General features: G+C 39.8%; 1 protein-coding gene across 1 annotated transcript in view; it reads left to right on the top strand.

Annotated features, from left to right (window-relative positions):
- The window catches only part of LOC101630907 (EGF-like module-containing mucin-like hormone receptor-like 2), a 39,695-nt gene extending 29,625 nt beyond the window's left edge, over positions 1-10,070 (top strand). The window contains exons 6-11 of the mRNA XM_012728940.1: positions 1,287-1,484; positions 1,762-1,997; positions 7,195-7,261; positions 7,522-7,613; positions 9,674-9,842; positions 9,927-10,070. Of these exons, the coding sequence (XP_012584394.1) occupies positions 1,287-1,484; positions 1,762-1,997; positions 7,195-7,261; positions 7,522-7,613; positions 9,674-9,842; positions 9,927-10,070 (906 nt within the window). The remainder of the gene's footprint in view (positions 1-1,286; positions 1,485-1,761; positions 1,998-7,194; positions 7,262-7,521; positions 7,614-9,673; positions 9,843-9,926) is intronic.
- The last annotated feature ends 11,616 nt before the right edge of the window (positions 10,071-21,686 follow it).

Here is a 21,686-nt window from a genome sequence, read left to right as displayed (position 1 = left end):
CGTGGATCTGCCTGTTCTGCTCCCAGCTCCGTCTCTGGTGAATCCTCTCACCCTCCGCATCTCTGGCCTGTACCCCAGTTCTGTGCGAATAAATAAATAAATCTTAAAAAAAAAAATTCAGCCACCGGGCCCTCCCTGGTGGAACATGTGGTTAAAGTGCAGCATTAAGAAGATATCTGCAGCACTGCAGCACGAGCTCCGTCCCTGGCCAGGGAGCTGATCAACATGGTGCGATAGACTTCTCTTCTCTCCCTCTCATCACCCCTCAGCAGTGTATTTCAGACGATCTACCTGTTCTGCTCCCCACTCTATCTCAGATGAATTCTCTCACACCCTGCCCCTCTGGCCTATATCCCAGTTCATGTCTGCATAAATAAATGAGTCTTTAAAAGAAAAATTCAGGCCCCTCTATTTGTTTTAAGAAACAAAATTTACTTTACCAGTATCTGGAAGAGACCAAAAATTTTTATTAATTTAACATTTCTCTTTCATTTACACATTTTAGTAAGAAATGCTTCTGAAATTAGCTTTTTAAAAAGAATGCTCATTGGTTCTAAAAAAATAGAAGCAGGAAATTTACATCACAGAAATAGATTTTTGCTTCCTAAGACCAGTTGTTTCCTTCTCAATTCCTACAAGAGACTTGGGGTGGGTGGACTTTGAGTTGTTTCTGGAACCATATCTTTGCTCCAGTAAAGGTCTTACTTATACAAAGCTAGTCTAATACCCTAAATGTCTTTCTTCATCTCAGTCATTTTCAATTGACTTTATTTCTTGTGGATTTATGTGAATTCCTTATACACTAGGGAAATCAGTTTTTTTGTGATGATGGCAAAAATTCTCAAAAAATTGTGTGCATAAAGAATACATAAAGGGCTTATTAATTATTTTCAGCATTTTATTAGGAACAATTTCAAATTACAGAAAATACTACAGATTTAAAACAGTAGATATAATGCCCAATTGCTATTTATCCTATATACCAGTTTTTAGTTGCCTTCATCATCAAGCATAATGGTTTTCCTCCTTTGTCAGAACCAAATTCTGCATGTAAGGATTAGAGCCAGCAAGGAACAGTGGTGCTGTGTTGAGGTGAGTGGTATCAGGGTGTGGAATTGGATGCTGGACATGGAGTGTCCTGGAATGGAACCCATCATAGCCTCATGGAATAGAGGTGAGCGTCAGGAGTGAATGGAACATTGTGCCTGGAAGTGAAAATAAAAATAAAAATGGTTAGTGGCATTGCCACAGAGCAGTAGGTAATGGTCATCTCCGCTGCGTCCCAGGAGGAGGATCCTGTGTTGGCTGTGATCACCTACGTGGGACTGAGCCTCTCTCTGCTTTGCCTCTTCCTGGCCGCCGTGACTTTCCGGCTGTGCAAAACCATCCAGAACATCAGTACCTCCCTCCACCTGCAGCTCTCACTCTGCCTCTTCCTTGCCCACCTGCTCTTCCTCACGGCCATTGACAGAACTGAAATCAAGGTAGTGACAGTGCCCCAGGGGATTGCCAGCTCTCCCTCTGGGAGCTCTGGAGTTGGAGCCTTGCTATAATGTACATTTAAATGAAATAGCCCTGGATCCTGGGGAAGGTTATGGGAGTGAAGGGTCAATTTCACACTGACAGGTGCAAGTGGAAGACAGCCCCTCTCTTGACAACTCCTTCCTATACCTCAGCGCTGTCTTCAGTGGCAGGGTGCAGAGAGGTCCTGGGGCCGCATTCTACTGCATGACCCCTCCTGAGGATGCCCTCCCTCCCCAGGTCCTGTGTGCCGCCATCGCAGGGACCTTACGCTACCTGTACCTGGCCTCCTTCACCTGGATGCTGCTGGAGGGCCTGCACCTCTTCCTCACTGCGCGCAACCTGATGGTGGTCAACTACGCCAGTGTCAACAGGTTCATGAAGAAGTTTATGTTTCCGGTGGGCTATGGAGTCCCAGCTGTGATTGTGGCCATTTCCGCAGCATCCAGGCCTGACCTTTATGGAACAGCTGCCTAGTAAGTGCAAAATCCCACTGGCATTCCTTTGTTCCATGACCATGGCCATCTTGGGACCAATGCTGAATTTTGATTAACTCAATAATTAACACTATGGAGAACAACACTAGATAATAATCCCAGTGTTGCTTATAATGATTCCTTATAATGATTAAGAATAATACATTTAAATTTGTGCCCTTGAAATAGCAAAGAGGAAATCAAAAGACATGTTAGATTTCAAGAAAAAAAAATCTAACCAATGCTTAATCATTATCTTCTAGGATATTCTAATTTTTCACTTGGAAATGTAGAAGCCATTTAAGTAATCAAAAACACTAGTTTATGTCACAGTGAAGATTTACAAGGTGACTACTTAGTGTCAGGATTTTCTAACAATTTTCATAGTAGTTGATTAAATCACCACAGAAAATATGAAGCAGATACTATTGTTTACACTATTTTACAGATGAACACATAAAAGCACACAAATTTTTAAGCAAGTGTCTTACGGTATATTTATGTATAAGCTGGTATAGTGAGGGTTTAAATCCATGGCATCAACTTTCAGAGCTTCCATTCTCTTATTTCAGCATTTAATACTAGACTTAATATTTTTATTTCTTTATGGAAATAGATATCACACTCCATTAACTTTACCCTTCAAATGTGCACATATCAGTGGTTTTTAGCATAATCCAGAGTGGTGTGTAGCCATCCCTGCAATGTAATTTTAGAACACTTGCAAATCCTCAAAACAAACTTAGTAGACAGTAACTTTCATATCCCATTCCCTTCAGACACAGATCTACTTTCTATTTCTATGGCTCCACCCTTTGGGCTATTTTAGACAATGCATCCTGTGTGTGGTCTTTTGGGACTGAATTCTTTCATTGAGCATGATATTATCAAGGTTCAAGCTGTTGGAGCAAATATCCTGACCTCATTCTTGTAGCTGGTTGTGTTCTGTAAATAATACTTCATTATATATATGTACCACGTTCAGCAGTTGCTATGCTTAAAATGTTTTAATTGCTTTGATATTGTGAGTGTTGCTGATATACATGCATGTTTTTATGTGGATGTGTTTGCATTTGTCTTGGGTTTTGTATCACTAGTGGCAAATCTGTGTTTAGCATCCTGACAAGCTACCACCTGTTTTCCAATATCAAATTTCATGTCCCACCAACAAAATATGAGGTTTCAGCTTCTCCACATCATTAACACTTATTTTGCACATTTTAAACTTTGGCCATGATGCATATGAAATGATAATTATTTTGGGTTAGATTTGTATTCCCCTAACAACTAATGTTGGGCATCTTTTCATGTGCTTATTGATTATTTGTCCTGGAGACATACCTATTTAAATCTTTTCCCCATTTTTCAAGTTGATTTGTCTTGTTATTGTTCTGTTTTAAGTGTTCTTAATATATTCAATTAGAAAAATATCAATAAATCTGATTTTCACATTTTGTTTCAGTACCTTTTCACTTCCTTGATAATGTCCTTTAAAGCCTGTGCTGACTGTGGAGTCCCAGTGTCCCAAGCTGACTGGTGTCTCTGTGCGACTGTATGCCTTTCTGAGACAACCCCCTAGGGAAATTTGGTCTAGTCCTTAAAGCAGAAATAGTTTTTGACTTGGATGATGTCAAATGTATTATTCCACTCTGCCTCCCATCCCCCTCCCCCGCACTGCTTCTTTCTGCTCTGGGTCCTATTCTGTGCAAGTCGAGTTTCCTGGTGAGGGGTCTAGTGCTGGTCCATAAGATTGTTGCTCTGGGTCAGTTAGGTCATGGCATGTGTGCCCCCTCCCCACTGTGGCCAGAGGTGATGGCCACCACAGCAACCTCCACTGCTCTGCTCCTGCCCAGGCAGCTGGGGGCAAGGTCTATGTGCCTGCTTGTACTGTCCAAGGGGTGGGAGTTCTCTCTCACCAGTCCTTTCTGTGTTGAGCCTAACATGCTGGCGACTCTGATCTCTTCTAGGAGAGGGTGGAGTGAGCTTTACTTGCCTATGCCGATTGTGGAGTCCCAGTGTCCTAAGCTGGCTGGTGCCCATGTGTGACTGTATTACCTTTCTAAGAAATCCCTATAGGGAAATTTCCACTAGTGCTTTGTATGGCTGTGGATTGCTGTCTGGGGTATCTACTTTCCTGGTTTCACTCCCCTTACCTTTTCTATCTCTTTCCCAGCAGCAAACCACCAACCCAGTGCAAGTCCTCCAAGGGAAACTTAGTACAGAGTTTCCAAGGGAGACTGTCGGGGAACCTATGAATCTTCCTTTGAGCAAAAATTTTTTTTAAAGATTTACTTATTTATACATACAGAACTGGGGTACAGGCCAGAGATGTAGGGGCAGTAAGAGGATTCACCAGAGTGGGGAGCAGAACAGGACGACTGACGAAGTACACTGCTGAGGGAGCAGCGGGCAGGTCAGGAGAGGTCTGCAGCGCCATGTGGGTCATGTCCAGGGCAGGGATTGAACTCATGCTGAAGCGTTATTAGCTTCTTAGTGCCGTGCTTTAACCTGCTGCACCACCAAGCAGGGCCCTGAGCAAATATTTTTTTTTAGTTGTTTTAAGGGAGAAGCTGATCCTGATCTTTATTCCTCCATGATATGGGTGGATTCCCTAAAACTAGGTGTTTTAGGTGAAATATAATCCTGTTATTAGGCTTCTTACCCCTCCAAGTTTCATTATCACTAGTTTGCTGTTTGTTTGTTTAATGACTTTCCTTCACTAATTCTGGTGATTGATCATTGCTTGCAGTATGTAGCCTTGAACTTTCTGTTAGATTTTTACAAGTCTTGTTTTTATTTCTGAATTTAATATCTACTGGGTCACACCCAGTTCAGTTCAATTTAGGAGCTATTCAGTGTTTGTTCAGAAGACTGCAACATGTTTTGCACTCTTTTACACAGGTATCAGTGTAAGATTCCCCTTTCACCTTTAAGCAGTTTGCATAACAGACTGAGCTTTCACATCTTTTTAAAGATATATTTATATTTTAGATTGTTCTTTATTTTTGTACAGTGTATGCTTTTTCATCTCAGTTGTAACTCCCATAGACTTCTCACCACCAATTCACACATGTGCCATCACCATAGTCCTGTGTGTTCTTCCCGCCCCAGTTTTATCCTTTTGTCCTTTCCACCCTGCAGCCCCATGCTTTCATGTCTTGATTGCACAAAACCTCAAGGTCATGCAGAGATAAGAGACCTATGCTTTTCTTCCTCCAGGCCTTTCCTGAGCAGACACAGTGTTGTTCAACCTTAAAATTCCAGGAATATTTCAGAGTTCTCAAAATTCCTTACTGTTCCTTAGTCTTCCAGTATTTAGAAAAAATCCTGCACAAGTTGACACTAACTGATGACAGTCTGGCAGCTGGTGATGTTACAGGGCAACCCAATGCGAGCTGGGTTGCCTGTCTGTTGGTCCTTACCTGCATGCTTAAAATTCACTTGTACTTATAGACACACACAAAAAGGTTCGATAATGGGTTTATTTGCAAAGGGAAGGGAAAAGAGACAACCCAGGAAAAGAGAGGGAAATACAAGTTAGCTAGAATGCCCTACCAGTTCTGCTGGCCTGGAACTCCAACAGCACACTGAAAGCTGATCAAGAGCCAAACGACCAGCTGGGAACCACTAGCCAAGAGACCCCCGGAGACCACATGTCTGGTTTTATCCCAACCTAGCTGCTCAGCTCCACCCTCAGGTCCCAGATGATTCTCATTGGTATGATGGGATTTGTAGTTCCAGTATCTGTCTGGAGTGGGGGTGGAGCCCATGAAACCTATATCTGTTACAAGGTGATGGTAGTTTTCCATTATTTGGTAATGCTCTCAGAGATGCAATTTTTTTGTCCCTAAGAATGTTCCCTGTCAAATCATATAGCCACTAAATTTGGAGCATAAAGTGTCCCCAGGGAGTTAAGGGGTGAGAAAAAATACTGACTGCTCTATGGTGATGATGCTATTAATGGCTCGCTAAAGGGAGGCATAGCTCTGTTGCCTGCAAAGTGGTCAACATGTGGCTGCTGCAGCCTAGGCTGTGGAGAGAAAGAATGAAAATAGCTTCAAGTTAAAACAACACATGCTTACTCCTGATATGAAATAGGACACCCATCTATATATCCTAAGCTGTCCACTTAAAGGGACTTATAATAAGACTCAATCCCCAGGCACACACAAATCAACAATTCAGTTAATAAAGCATTTATTTACAAAAAAAAAAAAAAAAAAAGGAAAAGAAAACATGAATAGTAAGAGAGGGAGGTAAGCTGGTTTATACATCCTACCAATTTGGCTGACCTGGAATCCCAATGGCACACTGTGAGCTGGCAAAAAGCCATGAGTCAAGCCAAGCTGCCAAGAGACCAAGAGCCAAAATCCAAGAGAGCCCCCAAGGTCCACATGCCAGGTCTTAGACCAAACCTGACTGCTTAACTCTACCCTCAGGTGCAGCGGCTCCCTTTGGTGATGAGGGTATTTGTAGTTCCTGGACTCTTGATGACTTTGGTCTGGAATGGGGTGGAATCTACAAAACCTGTGCTCAGGGTATGCGTTCCCTCTAACACTCATTCTAATCAGAGTTCAGAAGTTTATTTTAAATAGGCTATTTTCAGTTTGTTCTGTGGTTTGGGGAATTTGAGTTTTAAAATAGTTGGTTTTAGTCTTTTTCCATAAACATGCTTTTGCTTTAGGATGATAGCTACTTCATACCTCATGCCTCTACTCAGGAAATGACTCCCCCAAATTCTGCACCCTTAGCCACAGCATTCAGTTAAATTCATGTTTGCTCACACCAGCTGTGTTATTTTTCAGATGTCATTTTTGGACACTTCAGTTCTTACTTTCTTCCATTTTTCTTGGCATATTCTTCATTGTTCTGAAATATCCCGCCTTACCCTGAATTCTACTCTGGTGTTGCAGCAAGGATGAATTCTGTCACTGTTTATTAATAAAGTCTGACTTCTATGTTCTCTGTGTTTCATTTACTAATCCCCTCCTCCTTCAGGCATACTGGACTTGTAACCCAAAGCAACTGCATGTAGTGGGGGCAAGGAGAATAACCACATTCAATGCTCCTCTCCCTTTCATGGATATTTATCTGTTACAAAAGCATTCATAGACGTTTGGGCCCAACCAGCCTTTATACCCACCACACCCTTCTAGTACCACCTGTGCCAATGCAGGTTTTGTTCTCTCTTGTCCAGTTGCTGGCTCCACACAGAGAAGGGATTGATATGGGGCTTCCTTGGACCAGTCTGTGCCATCTTCTCTGTGAGTGATGATGTTAGAGCATCCTTAATGCTCAACTAGGGTCACTGGAAGAGCAGAATTGCAAAGGGGAGGGTGATAGAATCAAGATGTGTCCCTGGGTTGTTATGAGTTTGATTTTATGAGGCTACTCCCAAAACTATAAACATCAAAACTGTTACTAAACATGAACACCATGGGTGTGTGAAGTTGATATTGAACTGGCTGGGATAGAGATAATAGGTTGGAATTTTATTCAATAAAATTTCTGTGGTTTCCTGAAGGTCAATATAGTTTTCTTCCTGATGGCACTCTGGTACCTGAAAAACAAACTCTCTTCCCTCAACAGTGATGTGTCCACCATCCATAATACAAGGTAAGACAGAGAGGAGGTGACAACCACATAAACATGTGAGGCTTAAGGAACATAAAGCATGTGCCCCTCAGTATTCTCTGATGTCCTTTGTCAAGGTTGTCTGAGGGAACCCAGATGTAATTTCTTCTGTTGCAGACAGTTTCGTTTTGGTGGGGTGTGCTGCTGGCACCCCAGTCAAAATGATTCCTTTAATTCAAGTTTGTGCATCTGCCTGCAATAGAAAGAATTGACATTGATTGATAAGCATGATTTGGACTTTTTGTCAGTAGTTCTCAGACAAGAGACGCAAGAACACTTATCTTCCTATATAGCACTAGAAAAATCTGAGAGTGTCCCACAGTCCACTTTACACTTTCAAGCCCCACCCTCAGTACAGTCTTTTGGCTACAGACCTAGTCCCGGGAAAAGTCTGAAGCAGCATCACATATAGAAGGTTTGAACACTAGTTTGCTCTAGGAAGCACTGAATACATTTAATGCTTTTTAGTATACGTTCTTATCATTATCTTTTAAAAATTTGCATGCCATTATTCATTTGTATTAGTAATTTGAATAGGCTATGAGGTTTATGAAAATAGAAATCTTGCCTTTGTTCTTTAAATTTAATTGTATTATTTTTGTTAGCTGACATTTTTTTGGTAGCAGTTCACAGCACCTCAGATGTATGTTGCCACACGGCACCCACTACCAGAACACACATAATCCTCCACCACAGCCCACTGGGTCCCCTCCCCACCTTGTCCATGTGCTAGCCTCAGTGCTACAGTCAGATCTAATATATGTTTTGTGGTCCTTTTTATTCCTTTATATTCTATGCATGAGTTTGGAATGACCCAATGTTTATTTTCTCCATTGGCTTATTTCACTTATCATAATCTTCTCTAGTTCATTCATGTTGAAAATGGCAAGAGTTTCTTTTTCTTTTTAAATAACTGAATAGTATTCTGTTGTTTTTATATACATAGCTTAATCCACTTGCCTGCCATTGGACACTTAGGTTGTTTCCATAGCCTGGCTATTGCAAATAATGCTGCAGTGAATACAAACTATACAACCCTTTGTATTAATGCTTTTGCATTTTTTCTTGTCTCAATATAACATTTTAAAACAAATTTGTTATATATATATATCTTATTCTTCCTTTTATGTTCTCCTCTCCCATGTCATAACTGCAGAATTCCCACCACCAATATGTCCGTGCACCATCACCATAGTCCCTTGTGCTCTTCCCTTCTGTTTTGATCTATCACATTCCTCCTCCCATATAGAATATCTCTGATGTATAGTCACCTGGTAATTTTGTTTTCTAATTTATTATAGTTATTTTTTCCTCTGATCCCTTTTTTGTTTCCCCTACATTCCTCCTATAAGTGAAGACATCTAATATTTTACTTTTTCTTTCTGACTTATTTCACTGAGCATAATCCCTTCTAGCTCCAGTTTTTGCATTTTTTTAAAGATTTATTTATTTGTGCATACAGAACTGGGGTACAGGCTAAAGGTGCAGGGGCGGTGAGAAGATTCACAAGAGACAGAGTGGGCAGCAGAACAGGCAGAATGATGAAGTACACTGCTGAGGGGAGCTGCGGGCGGGTCAGGCGAGGTCTGCGGAGCCATGTGGATCACCTCCAGGGCAGGCGGGGATCAAAATCAGGCTGAAGTGGCTTTGCTTCTTAGGGCTGTGCTTTAACCTGTTACGCCACCAGAGAGGGCCTGCATTTTTTTTTTTTCATGGGGGTAGATACTCATTAGTGGAATGACCCAGATGCCAGCACAAAACCTGATATATAGTACTTTCCTCAGTTTGTTGGCCTAATGAAATTATTGTCATCCAAGGAACATCATAAAAAATTTGACACCATATTATAAAGTGTCACTCAACCCAAATAAAAATGCCATTATGGGGAACAACTGACAGTAAAGATCAATGCTGATCACAATTCTTTCTGAGAAGTCATCACCAATGGAGGGGTAGGGCCATTCCTTATGGGGTGGAGAAGAAAATGACTTAGGTAGTGCTGTTCCTGGTAAATTATGTATCCCCTTACTTCTCTCACCTAGAATGCTGACATTTAAAGCTACTACTCAGGTCGTCATCTTGGGATGCACATGGTGTTTGGGAATCCTGCAGGTGGGTCCTGGTGCCCAGATCATGGCCTACCTGTTCACCATCATCAACAGCCTGCAGGGCGTCTTCATCTTCCTGGTCTACTGCCTACTCAACCAGCAGGTACTACTGGACATCCCCCACTGAGGACTCTTCCAGTCTCGCCTCTCTCAGTGAGCTGACCCAGAGTGTGCTTTTTCCTTGCAGGTCCGGGAGCAATATGGAAGATGGTACAAAAGGGTCAGGAAGTTGGGAGCTGAGTCTGAGAGCCACACACTCTCTAGCAGGGTCATTTCGGATGCCTCCAAACCAAGCATGGTAAGGTTACAGATTTTGCCCTTCACTAATTGAACCACTTGAACAGCATATACCTGCTACACTAGAGAGTCAGGGCATATAGAAGGCAATGCCCTCAGGTGATGCTCCCTGGTTTACTCTTGTACCCACTGGAAGGTGTGTCCTCATCATGAGTGTTCTTGCTCAACTTTCAAGCTCCCTTCACTATTGTATACCACTATTTTCTCAGTTGTCACACTCATGGGACACCCACATTGTGTGACCAGGTAAACGAGCTCTTAGATTTTCTGGTGAGAAGATAAAACACTGTCATCAAGAAAGTTAAATATAGTAATCTCAGAAGGCAGAAACTAATAACCTGAGGCAGTGATGCACAGGCTGTGATGCACTGTGGTCACTGCCTGCTGCCTGTCCACATGCAGAGCAATAGGCACGTGTTTATAGCTATGGCAGCAGAGTGAAATAGGTATTGACAGGGATTTGAGATTGTCCTGTTAAGCCTGCAGCCATTATGAGTGTCTCTTGCACACACAAAGGCTAAAACCAGGAAGAAAGTCACGGAGGTCAGAGGAGAGGCTGCGGTATGAATCAGCAGGCAGCTGTGTTTTTCTATATACAAAGCCTTTATATATATATATATATATATAGTTGTTGTTGTTGTTCAAATATTCTTCAAATCAGCATTTGGAGGTGAATAGTATTATGGTCCCATTGATATGTGAATAACACAAAACATAGGTCTGTATGAATCATTCTAGGTTTTTTGACTGCCCTAACTTCTTTTCCCTACATCAGTGATTCCACCACCTTGCCTGGTAAACCTTCTACATTTCTCTGAATTAACTATAACTACTCCAAAAAAACTCCACATTTCGTAGTTCTCAGCCTTCTAACTCTTCTTTCTCAGCATATGTTCCTACCACCTTCTTCTATATATATATAAATACATGCATGCCACATTTTGATCCAATCATCTATTTTGGGGCACTTGGGTTGTTCCTATATCTTACCTATAGGGCTACAATAACCGCAGGGGTACAGGTATCTTATTGAATTAAAGTTTTTGTGTCCTTAGGGTAGATTCCTAGGAATAGCATTGCTGGGCCATATGTAAACTCCATTTTTAGTAGTCTCAGGAACTGCCACACAGCTTTCCACAGTGGCTGGACCTGTCTGCACTCCCCCCAGTAGTGCAGGAGAGTTCCCTTTTCTTCACATCCTCACCAACATTTGTTGTTGCTAACTTTTTACATATGTACCATTCTCATTGGAGTGAGATGGTATCTTGTTGTTTTTGATTTCGCATTTTCCTGACTTCCAGCGATGTTGAGCATTTTTTCATATGCCTGTGAGTCATTTGCATTTCATCTTTGTAGAAGTATCTTTTAAATTCTTCAACCCATTTTTTTTTTGGACTGGGTTTCTTACTTTGTTTTCGGTTTAGTTCTTTGTATATTTTTGTGAGTTGTTGGAGTGCAAAATGTTTCTCCCAGTCAGTAGAATGTCTCTTTGTTTTGGTAATATCTCTTGCTGTAAAGAAGATTTTGGGTTTGATGTAACCCATTTATCTTTTCTTTCACTTTCTTTGCTTTGGGGGATTAGTCTTTAAAGAAGGTACTGAGGTGTATGTCATGTAATGTTTTGCCATACTTCCTACTTTTAAAGACAGTCACTCCACCTGAAAATTGGTTCTTACTTGTCGATAACTTTGCATCATTGCTCATACATTCTGTATACTGTGTACAGTCTAATCTTCTCCACAGCACCCTTTCAACCTTCATTGCAGCAAGCTAATTCTTCCACTTGTGAATTTGATAGATTTCTTCTCTCTTTTTTGTATATGCACTGAAATACGGTTTTATCTCTATCGTTCTACTAAAACAGCTCTCTCTTAGGTCTCCAATGATAACTATTTTTTAAGAAGATTTATTTCTTTATGCATACAAGAACTTGGGTAAAGGCAAGTGGTACATGGTGTAAGAGAATTCACCAGAGACAGAGCGGGGAACAGAAGAGGCAGATTGACTGAAATACACTGCTGAGGGGAGCGGCAGGCGAGGAGGGAGATGTCTGCTGCACCATGTGGGTCACCTCCCTGGCAGGGGGTTGCTGCAGTGGCTGCAGATCACTTCATAATGCTACACTTAAAGCCCTTGTACCACCAGGGAGGGCCCTTTTAGTCTCTTAACAGCACTGGGTACTATGGTTATTGCCTTCATTTTGAAATATTCTCCTTTTATCTCTGGTTTTCTTATCTCAAAACTCCTGGAATTCTTCCTATCCTTCTAGTTGAACTTTATTTGTCTCCTTATATTTCATATATTCTACATTGGTAGTTCTTGAAACACTTCTATACTCATTTTATACCCTCACATAGACAATTATGTCCATAGTGACTTAATGAGCCAAACAGAAGGAAACAAGGAAATGATGGTCAAATATGTTTCTCAGTCTTGAGATAGATATGGTTCCTGACTACTATTTCCAGTTCCCAACTTGACATCTCTAATAATGTATCTCAGCTCCACATGATCATAACAGAATTTACCACCTTTTTTTCCAACTTTACACTCTTCAGCTCTCTCAGTTCTGTGATAAGCTTTTCCATCCTTTAGTTGAGGAAAAACTGCACCATTGGACCCAAAACACCCTCAATATTATAATTCCCTATCTTTTTGATATTCAAGTCATTCTGTTGCTAAGCCCTACTATTGTTTTCTCTTTAGTAGATCACAAATTTGTCTTCTTGATTCTGTATCCATCACTTTCTCCTACATTCCAGTTGCCATATCTCTGGGCTGATTGCAATATCCTCCTAGATAGACTCCACCTCTCTGTCCTGTAATGACTTTTCCATACAATATGGAGAGTTACTTTTTTATGCAAAAAAATAGATTTTGTACCACTTTTCATTAAAATTCTGGAAATGGTTGCTTCTAGGCAATAAAAGAGGTTCTAGTTTCCCTCCCATACTTACCAAAAGGTGATTTTGTTTATCTTTTTGATACTTTAGTAGGTGTGGAATGCCAGCCATTCAGGTTTTGATTTACCTTTCACTGATGCGTGATGATGCTGAGTCTTTCATGTGCTTATTAACCATTTGTTTATCTTGTTTTTCGGGAAATATCTATTCAAATACTTTGTCTATATTTAATTGTGCAATTGTGTTTAATGATAAATGGTAAGAATTCTCTAAATATTTTAGTTAAAGTGCCTCTTATCTGGACACCTTAATAAATTTTAATGTATGTGTTTCAATTTCTGAGAAAATTTTAACTGAACTGTTCAGGATAGTGTTGAATATTTAGATCAATTTGGGGGGACTACTGCCATCTTAATTATGTTAAATCTGACCAATGAGCATGCAATGTTGTTCTATATCTTTAGGTCTTCTTTGACTCCTTTATACTGTTTTACTATTGTTTAAGTCTTTCAGTTTTTTAAAAAAACGCAGTGTCATTTTTATACCTCTCTTTTCAGGGTAACTATAGTGAACAGTCAAAGTAGATGATGTCTCCTAGAAAAGATGGAGAACACTGAATTGTCATTCTTTGTGCAGAGTATAAAAAGCTTTTCTAGTTTGTTACAAGTAACTTCATGATATCATATTGGGAGAAAGTATGCAGCTAATACTTGACTTTGGATTGCTGGAGAATTTGGGTTTTCTGGTCCTGTTCCATGATCATCATACTCCCAAGAGAGTCCACAATTCTTACTCAATTTGAAAATATAACAGTGAAAGCCAGCTGCAGAGGAAATAACACAAAAGCAGAAAGTAAATAGCAGAAAAGGGGAAAGTAATGTTCACATTAATACCTGTCAGCAGGGTTAACAATAATCTCAGTTGCCCAAGCCTTTCATGGTATTAATACTGAAAGTCTGCATCCCAGGACATATCTCAGTCTTAGGCAAAGCAGGGAAGCTGGTTTCCGTACATACCTGCCTCTATTTCTTCATGTCTATTTTCAGTGACTTGCCAATTTATTAATTGAAAAAATGTATTTTTATTACTCAACAATTGCAGTGAAATCAAGACAGACCCAATTCCTGATTTCGTAAAGCTTACATATAAAAATTGTTTTCCTCAGAGTAAAATCAGAATCCTGTATTAGAGTCTTTAATCCTTACATTTTATAAGCTGAGCTATGGAAAAAGGATTATATTACTACTGCACATTTTGCAATTTGTATTTTTTATATAATAATTAATTTTCAGCATGTGAGCAAGGCAAGATACCTAAAAACTACTAACCATATCCATATAAATTTTAACATAAAATGGCTATAAATTATTAGAGTGTGTTAAATAAAATATTTAGAAGTCCTATGTGATAGCTAAAATACCAGCCCATAAATGAAATTATGAATAATTGGTAATTCATCATTTGTCAATATTCATGGGGTGGTCACAGAAATCATTTGGGGAAGGAGTTTTTAGAGAACAGGCTGGTACCACATGCTAAAATATTACCTTATAGATTACTGTTGACTACACACACAATTACAATGTGGAGGTCTGGCAGTCCCCACCTGATCTTAATAATCAAACTTAGCATCTTCAGTGGTTGGCAACCTAATATATGTCTCCTGATAAAACATGAAGTTACTACATCTTATCTTTGATAGATAACGAATTATTTATCTATCAGCCTAATACAAATATAAGCTAGTCTTTAGACTAAGAGTTGACTAACTTTAGCATCCTGGCCAAATTCATGCAAATGCCTACTTTCATATTGAAGTCTTATTGGAACACAGCACCTCCACTCCTGCCATTGATGTATTGTTTGTGGGTGCCTACATGTTACAATAAGAGGGCTGAATAGTTTTGACAGAGTTTGTAGGGTCAGAAAGTGAAACATATTTACAACCATGCTTTATAGAAAAATAATTGCTGGGTCCTGTTCTTCCAGAACTAATTTTCAACATACATGAAATAATCAGACAAAAATTGGAATGCAGTCTGGACTCTTCTGAAATTATTTTTGAAAAATGACTATAGCCTATTGTGTATGAAAAGTGACAAAAAGGACATAGTAATCAGTGTGAGTTTGATCACTGTTAGTGAGATTTTGATCACAAGTTGAGACATTTTAGAAGCAATTGAGTTAATTTGTATATATAGCAGATATTCAAACTTACAAAATTATTAATTTTGTGTATAATTTTAGTATTGTGGTAATAGAATTTTCTTTTAATTCTTCCATCAATTTTTTTTGAAAATGAAATAGTATGATGTATGTAATTATTTAATATTTTAGCAAGTAAATGTATACATGTGGGCACATAAATTGAGAGAGATTGTTTTGATGTGGCACTGTATCACATATGTTAAATACAGATTTGGGGTATATGACAGCTTATTGTATCATTCTTCCAGTTTTGCTCTGTGCTTGAAAATTAGTGTAAATAAATGGCTTTAGAATTATATATATTAATTAGTTATTCATTCATTAGAGTGTTCATCTCCTCACAAAATCTCAGATGCCCAGACTTAGTAGTTTTACCTCTGCAGAAAGCTAGTCTTAGGACATACTTTCTGAAACTAAGAATTTGCATGGGTATATTGCAAAACCCAAAACTAAAATATTAGAATCAAATAGGTAGATGACGATTAGAATCAAATAGGTGGATGCTTCTGCCTAGGGAATAGAAAATGAATTGTACATTGTTTTCAACTTAACAGTAAGAAAAAACCATCCAGATTTTAGGGAAAATGATATCATAGGCAGACCCTGAATGCACCTCCTTTGATGGAAACACCAATTATATGAAACACAATATATGAGTACTAGCTGAAAACTTTATTTTCATCAGTAGACAAAAAGGACACATCAACATGGGTGATAGAGGCAGAGACATTAACCATCCCTGGCATGGTGAATCCCAGAAGGGAAGGACTTTTTAAGCACTGAGTTCTCCTGAAGTGTAAGGGGTTTGGACCTCCCATAGGTTACTCCAATGCTAAGTACCTGCACTAGAGAGATGATGACCTTTTTATCCAAAATATCTGGTATTAAAAATCGAAGGGACATATGTCCAGAAGTACTAAGGAATTCTGGGAAACAGAGATACTTCTAAGATAATGCAAAAATTCACTCTGGGACCCAGAGAGAGGTGGCAGTTTGAAAAGCAAAGGGACCGTGCAGGGATGAGTTTCACATACTGAGCAGAGGCAACTGCCAGGGAGGCAGGGACCGGCAGGAACATCTCCTTTTCATATTGTTGGTGAAGGTGGGCATGCTCATGGTTGTTGAGAGGTGACACTCCTTGTTGTGCTAGTTAGACTGAGCAAGTGGACACTGAAATTATAGTGTGCAAATAGTCGAAGCTAAGGTCACATGCTAACTTATACATATACTGGACTGGAGCTTTGTAAGTTATGACTGAACCATACCCATCTTGGTGTTCATATTACCACACATTGCTTAAAGAAGAACAACCAAGACCCCTGCTCCTTAAATCATTGCGTCCTCTTACTTCACTCAGTTGTTGGTTATTGCAGCTAATTGCAAATCTTAGATGCCTGTGGTCTAAAGAAGGGATGGCCAGTGATTGACAGAGCCTGACAGATATGCATGTGGACTGCTAGGCTATCCCAAACCAAGAGACAGTCCCAGCGGACACTTACTCAGTGGGCACTGAGGTGGCTGTTGTGAACAAGGTAGAGACAAGCACTGAAATTTGAATGAAAAGGGGAAGTAGAACACTTCTCAAATGACAAAACCAGATTAAACTGCAATGAATGGCCTTCATGAAATGTAGATAAGTAATCTACCTAATGGATATTTCAAAGTAACATTCATAAATCTCATCAAACTCAGGTGAAAAATGTTTGAGCAAAGTATGACTGCCAACAAATACAAAGAAAATAGAAGAAAACTCAAATAGATGTCAAAGAGCTGAAGAATACAAAAGATGGAAGTCACCGAGGGGTTTAAATCCAGACTTGATGAAGCTGAGAAACAGGGAAGCAAGAGAAAAGTCAAAGTAAAGCTAACAAACAGCAAATGGAAAATGTAAAAAAAAAAAAAAATCTAGAAATCGCCTTAAAGAAAATGTGGGGCAACATCACGCAGAAATAACATCTGATCTATGGGTTCTGAAAGAAGAAAGGGCAGACAATGTATTTGAAGATCTATGAAATAAAATTAATAATTCAGTAATCCACACTTAGACACTTACTTTACAACAAATTAGCCAAAAAATAAAATAAACCTAAGCAGAAACATACAATGAACAAAGGAATGTCTTCAATAAATATAGTGAAAATTTAATTGATGTAAAAAACTAATTCACTGTCTTACATGATACACAAAAATGAACTCAAAGTTGATCAAGACTTATGTTAGACATAAAATAATAAACTACAAAGAAGAAAACATAGATAGTAAGCTCCTTGACATCAACCTTAGTCATATTTTAGTGATCAACTTCAATAGCCAGAGATCAAAGCAAAGATCAATAAATCTTACTATATCAAACTAAAATGATTCTGCACAGAAACTATGCTATCATCAAGTGAAATGATGGAATAAGAGAAGGTAATATAAAATTGTACATCTGACAAGGATTAATATTTAATGCTTAAAATATATAAAGAAACCATAAAACTTTACAATAACTACAAACAACATGATTAAAAACCTGGGTGGGAGACCTGAATAGACATTTTCTCCAAAAGACATATAGATGACCAAAAGATACACAAAAAAGTTCATCATCACTTATTACTAGTGAGATGCAAATCTGGCATGTATGCTCCTGTACAACTGAAATAATTCTGTTACAGGGCAGGGAGAGCAGGGCATCCCAAACCTGCCTGCTCTAAATAGGTTCTGCCATCTGCCACATCAAGACAAGACATAAGAGCTTTAATGGGAAGGAATTTTTAATACCGTGAGTATGTAACACAAAAAAGACAAAGAATATGGTTTCTAAATCAAACACCCAAAGTTACCCCTCATGGGTAAAATTCCAACCAAAAGGGATTGGCCCAAAGCAAGGCCCAAAAGCCCACCACAAACTTAAAGCATCCTGTGGCTGGGACCCTTAGAAAAGGGTCCGATATAGCCAGACAAGTCTGGGAGGAAAAGAGCAAAATCAAAATCAAGATAAAAGTTGCCATAGTCGACCTCCCCACAGTCCCTCACTCACATCTGTTCCAACCAGTCCAGGACCAAGAAGCAAATGCAGTTTCTTCACATATCCCTCTGCTCCATGTGGCTTCCTCAGGTCTTCTTCTGGGTCTCTATTCTGCTTCCTACTTCCTCAGAATCCTTCTCTCCTCTGCTCAGCTCCACCCTCTTTCTGGGTGCGGCAGGGGACCAGGAGCTTCCCCTTTTCCTGGGGACCACCCTGTTACAATTCCAGTCCTAGATTCAGTGCAATTATTGGTTTGTGTATGAAGAATTAACTAATATACTCAGGAAGTGGTCACTACCTTGTGATCCATATAGGAAGATTACAGAATTTGCTGTATACATTGCTTTTACTTCTTTCCATGATTATTTCTAACTTAAACCATGAGTTCCTAATGGTAAGAAAAAGATCTTGCTATTATTTTTCACCCCTGAACATAATTACCATAAGGTAATTATTTAATAAATATTTATAGAAAGCTTAAGCACCAGATGGTTGAATGAGATAGATACCTTTCTATAAAATGGGATAATGAGAAACCATCAAGGGGAGATGCTGTTGAAGCAGTGAGACCCAGTGATTGAGAGGCAACACCAGAGAAGCCACACAGGAAATAGAAATTGTATCTCAGTCTCGCCTTTCAGGGTGGCAGTGCTGGAAGTGGAGTTGGATGAGGGAAAGGGTTACTCAAAGTCCATGTGGAGCAAGGAGAAGCCTTGAGGGGCTACAATGGAAATAATGCACAGCCCTCATATTTATTGGCATTGAGTGCCAAGGTGGGGCAAGCACAGAGGGAGTGTTCATCCATGGTGATGGGTTTAGGGATGTAAGTGAGGGTGGAATAATCAGGAGCTATAGCCTGAGTGGCTCCATTATTCCTACAAGTCCAAGCATATCATCTCTATTCAAATATCTGACTGCTGTTATTAACAGTTTCTGGTTTCCCATTATGTTCCTCACACTTAGATTTATGCCCTTGGGGAGAGGCACCTGCCTGATCCTACACCTAGATGATAAGTAGGAACTCTGGGCACCAAGACAAGACAATATTCCCAAGAATAAGGAGGGCTGGGGGTTCCACATGACCCATATCAGGAAGACCAGAAACAAGTGCTAACAAGATTGTGGAGAAAAGGATCTCTTTTACACTCCTGGTGGGCATGTAGACTTGTCTAGCCCTTATGGGAAGCAGCATGAAGCTTACTCAAGAGAGGAAAATAGGATTGTCATATGATCCAGAAATTTTACTTCTAGATGTCTTTCTAAATGCAAAAACACTAATTTAAAGGCAAGCTTGCACTCTTGTATTTAAGCAACAGTGTCCAAGATATAGAAAACAACATAAATTCCCAAAATAGGATGAGTGGATCAAGAAGACATTGTACATGTACTCCATGGAATACTACTCAATGAGCAAGAAAGATACACCCATGTGATTTGCGGTAATATGGATGGAGCTGGAAGGGATTATGCAAAGTGAAATAAGCCAGAAGGAGAAAAATACCAGATAGTGTCACTTACATGTGGAAAACAGAGAAATCAAACACAGGGTCAGGCAAAGATAAATTTTAAAATAACCCTTGAAAGCTGCAGATGGAAGGAGGACTCCAGAGTAGGAGGGGAGCGGAGGGAAAGGGCTGCGAAGAGGGTGGGGAGAGAGGGCAGTGTATCAGGGTGGGTGACTGCAGGTGCTCGGGGGCTGAGTGCCCTTCTGTGACCACATCTGCGTCAGAGTCTTATGCTTCCAAAACGCTAACAAATATGCAAACCAATGGTAACTTCAATTAAAACAAAAATAAGAATAAACTAAAACAGAAAATAAGCGTTGGCAAGCTTATGGAGTAGTTGGAAGCCTGGGGCTTTGCTGGGGGAAGGGGAAGTGGCGCAGCTGCTGTAAGACTCAGTGTGGTCGATCCTGAGGAACGTGAAGAACTACCATGTGGCCAAGTCATTTCATTTCCAGTCAGATACCTGGTTATAATGATAAAAGAACTGAAGACGAGGGCTACAACCAACACTTCTACATAGGTGTCCTTAACAGCATTATACACAATAGCCAAAACATGGAAACAAGAAAGTGTCCATCAAAAATAAATGGATAGACAAAATGTAATAATAAAAATGACAGAATATTTAGCATGAAATAAATGAAGGTCTAACATTCTGCAACACAGGGCATCATCAGAGTAGCTACTTTCATATGACAGAGGAAACGTTACACTTTTATTCCCCTCTCTCTCCCTGTAATATTATAAGAAAGTAAAATTTCTATATTATTTGTATGTTGCTGAAAATCCAGACAGTGAAATTATTTTCTACACTAAAGCCAAATAAGATAATTAGAAATCAAACATTAGAATTACGGAAGAGGGTGTCAGAACAGCGAGTTGGATCACATGAGTAAGTTCACAACAAGAGGGATTTCCAGTTGTGTACAAAAGACATTCATACAAAGATTAAGGTTTGTCATAGAGTATCCAGAATACTCAGTAACCAGGAGGCAAGAAACTAGACACTACAGAGCTTGGGGTTCATGATGGTCATATATTGGAGTGGATGGCAGATGGCCACAAACTGATCACAGGCCACTGCTGTCACAGAAAGCTGTCTAAGCCTCCATAAAGGTGGTGAAAGTATATCTGGGTGAGGTAGCCTTCAGAGGTCATGAATTTTCTCTGAGTCTGGATGTTCAGGAGCATCTTTGGGATGGTGGTGGAGGTGGTGAAAGTTGTGTCTGTAAAATAGAGAGGAAGTGTGAAGGTGAGGGACAGTGATGCTAGCCACTATGACGAGGAGGTTGCCAGTGAAGGTGACCAATTACATGGACAGAACCACTCCAAAAGGGTAGACTGCAGCAATACCTCTTCTGAAAGACCCAGGATGTCTTGTTTTTTCTTCCATGTAGCTGATATAACTGATACAAAGTGTGTGCAATGAGGATGCAATCAGCATTCAACAACAGATGTACTGCTTGATTTTGCATTTATTTAGTTATATCTTGTATGTTATCTTTAGATTTGTTGCTCTTTAACTGATCAATCAGGGAATCCCAAGTGTTGCTTCTCTCCTGTAGCTGATAGCTGCTATTGACATCTGCCTAAAACATTTTCTTGGAAAATGTTTTCCTTTGTAAACCAAATTTCCTGCTCTCATTCCTCAAATAATTTTGACAAATTATTTGTGCCCAAATGTGTCCAAGATCTAAATATGTGGCTCCTCACAGCAGAAGCTCACAGGTCTGCTCTAGGGGTGACCAGCCACCAGTGGAGCCAAAGAAAATAGTCATCTGCAGGGAGAGAAAAGCTCTTCACCAAGATGCTGAGCCCAGGCAGGAACTATAAGAATGACATTGCAACATCATAAATAGGGAGCCTGGGATCAACCTCTTTCCTAAAAGCAGCTAAAGGGAGGGCTGATAATGAGCTAGCAAAACCCAGATGCTTCAAAGCAGCAACTCTCCAGGATGCCCAAGAAACAAAAGGGGGCAGAGAGGGGAAAAGGAAGTGATTCTCTGCAGACACTTGGCAGA

Source organism: Condylura cristata, unplaced genomic scaffold (assembly GCF_000260355.1).
Source record: "Condylura cristata isolate star-nosed mole 26May11 unplaced genomic scaffold, ConCri1.0 scaffold00024, whole genome shotgun sequence".
NCBI lineage: Eukaryota > Metazoa > Chordata > Mammalia > Eulipotyphla > Talpidae > Condylura > Condylura cristata.
Note: the sequence above shows the minus strand (reverse complement) of the source record. Positions and strands in the feature narration are given on the sequence as shown.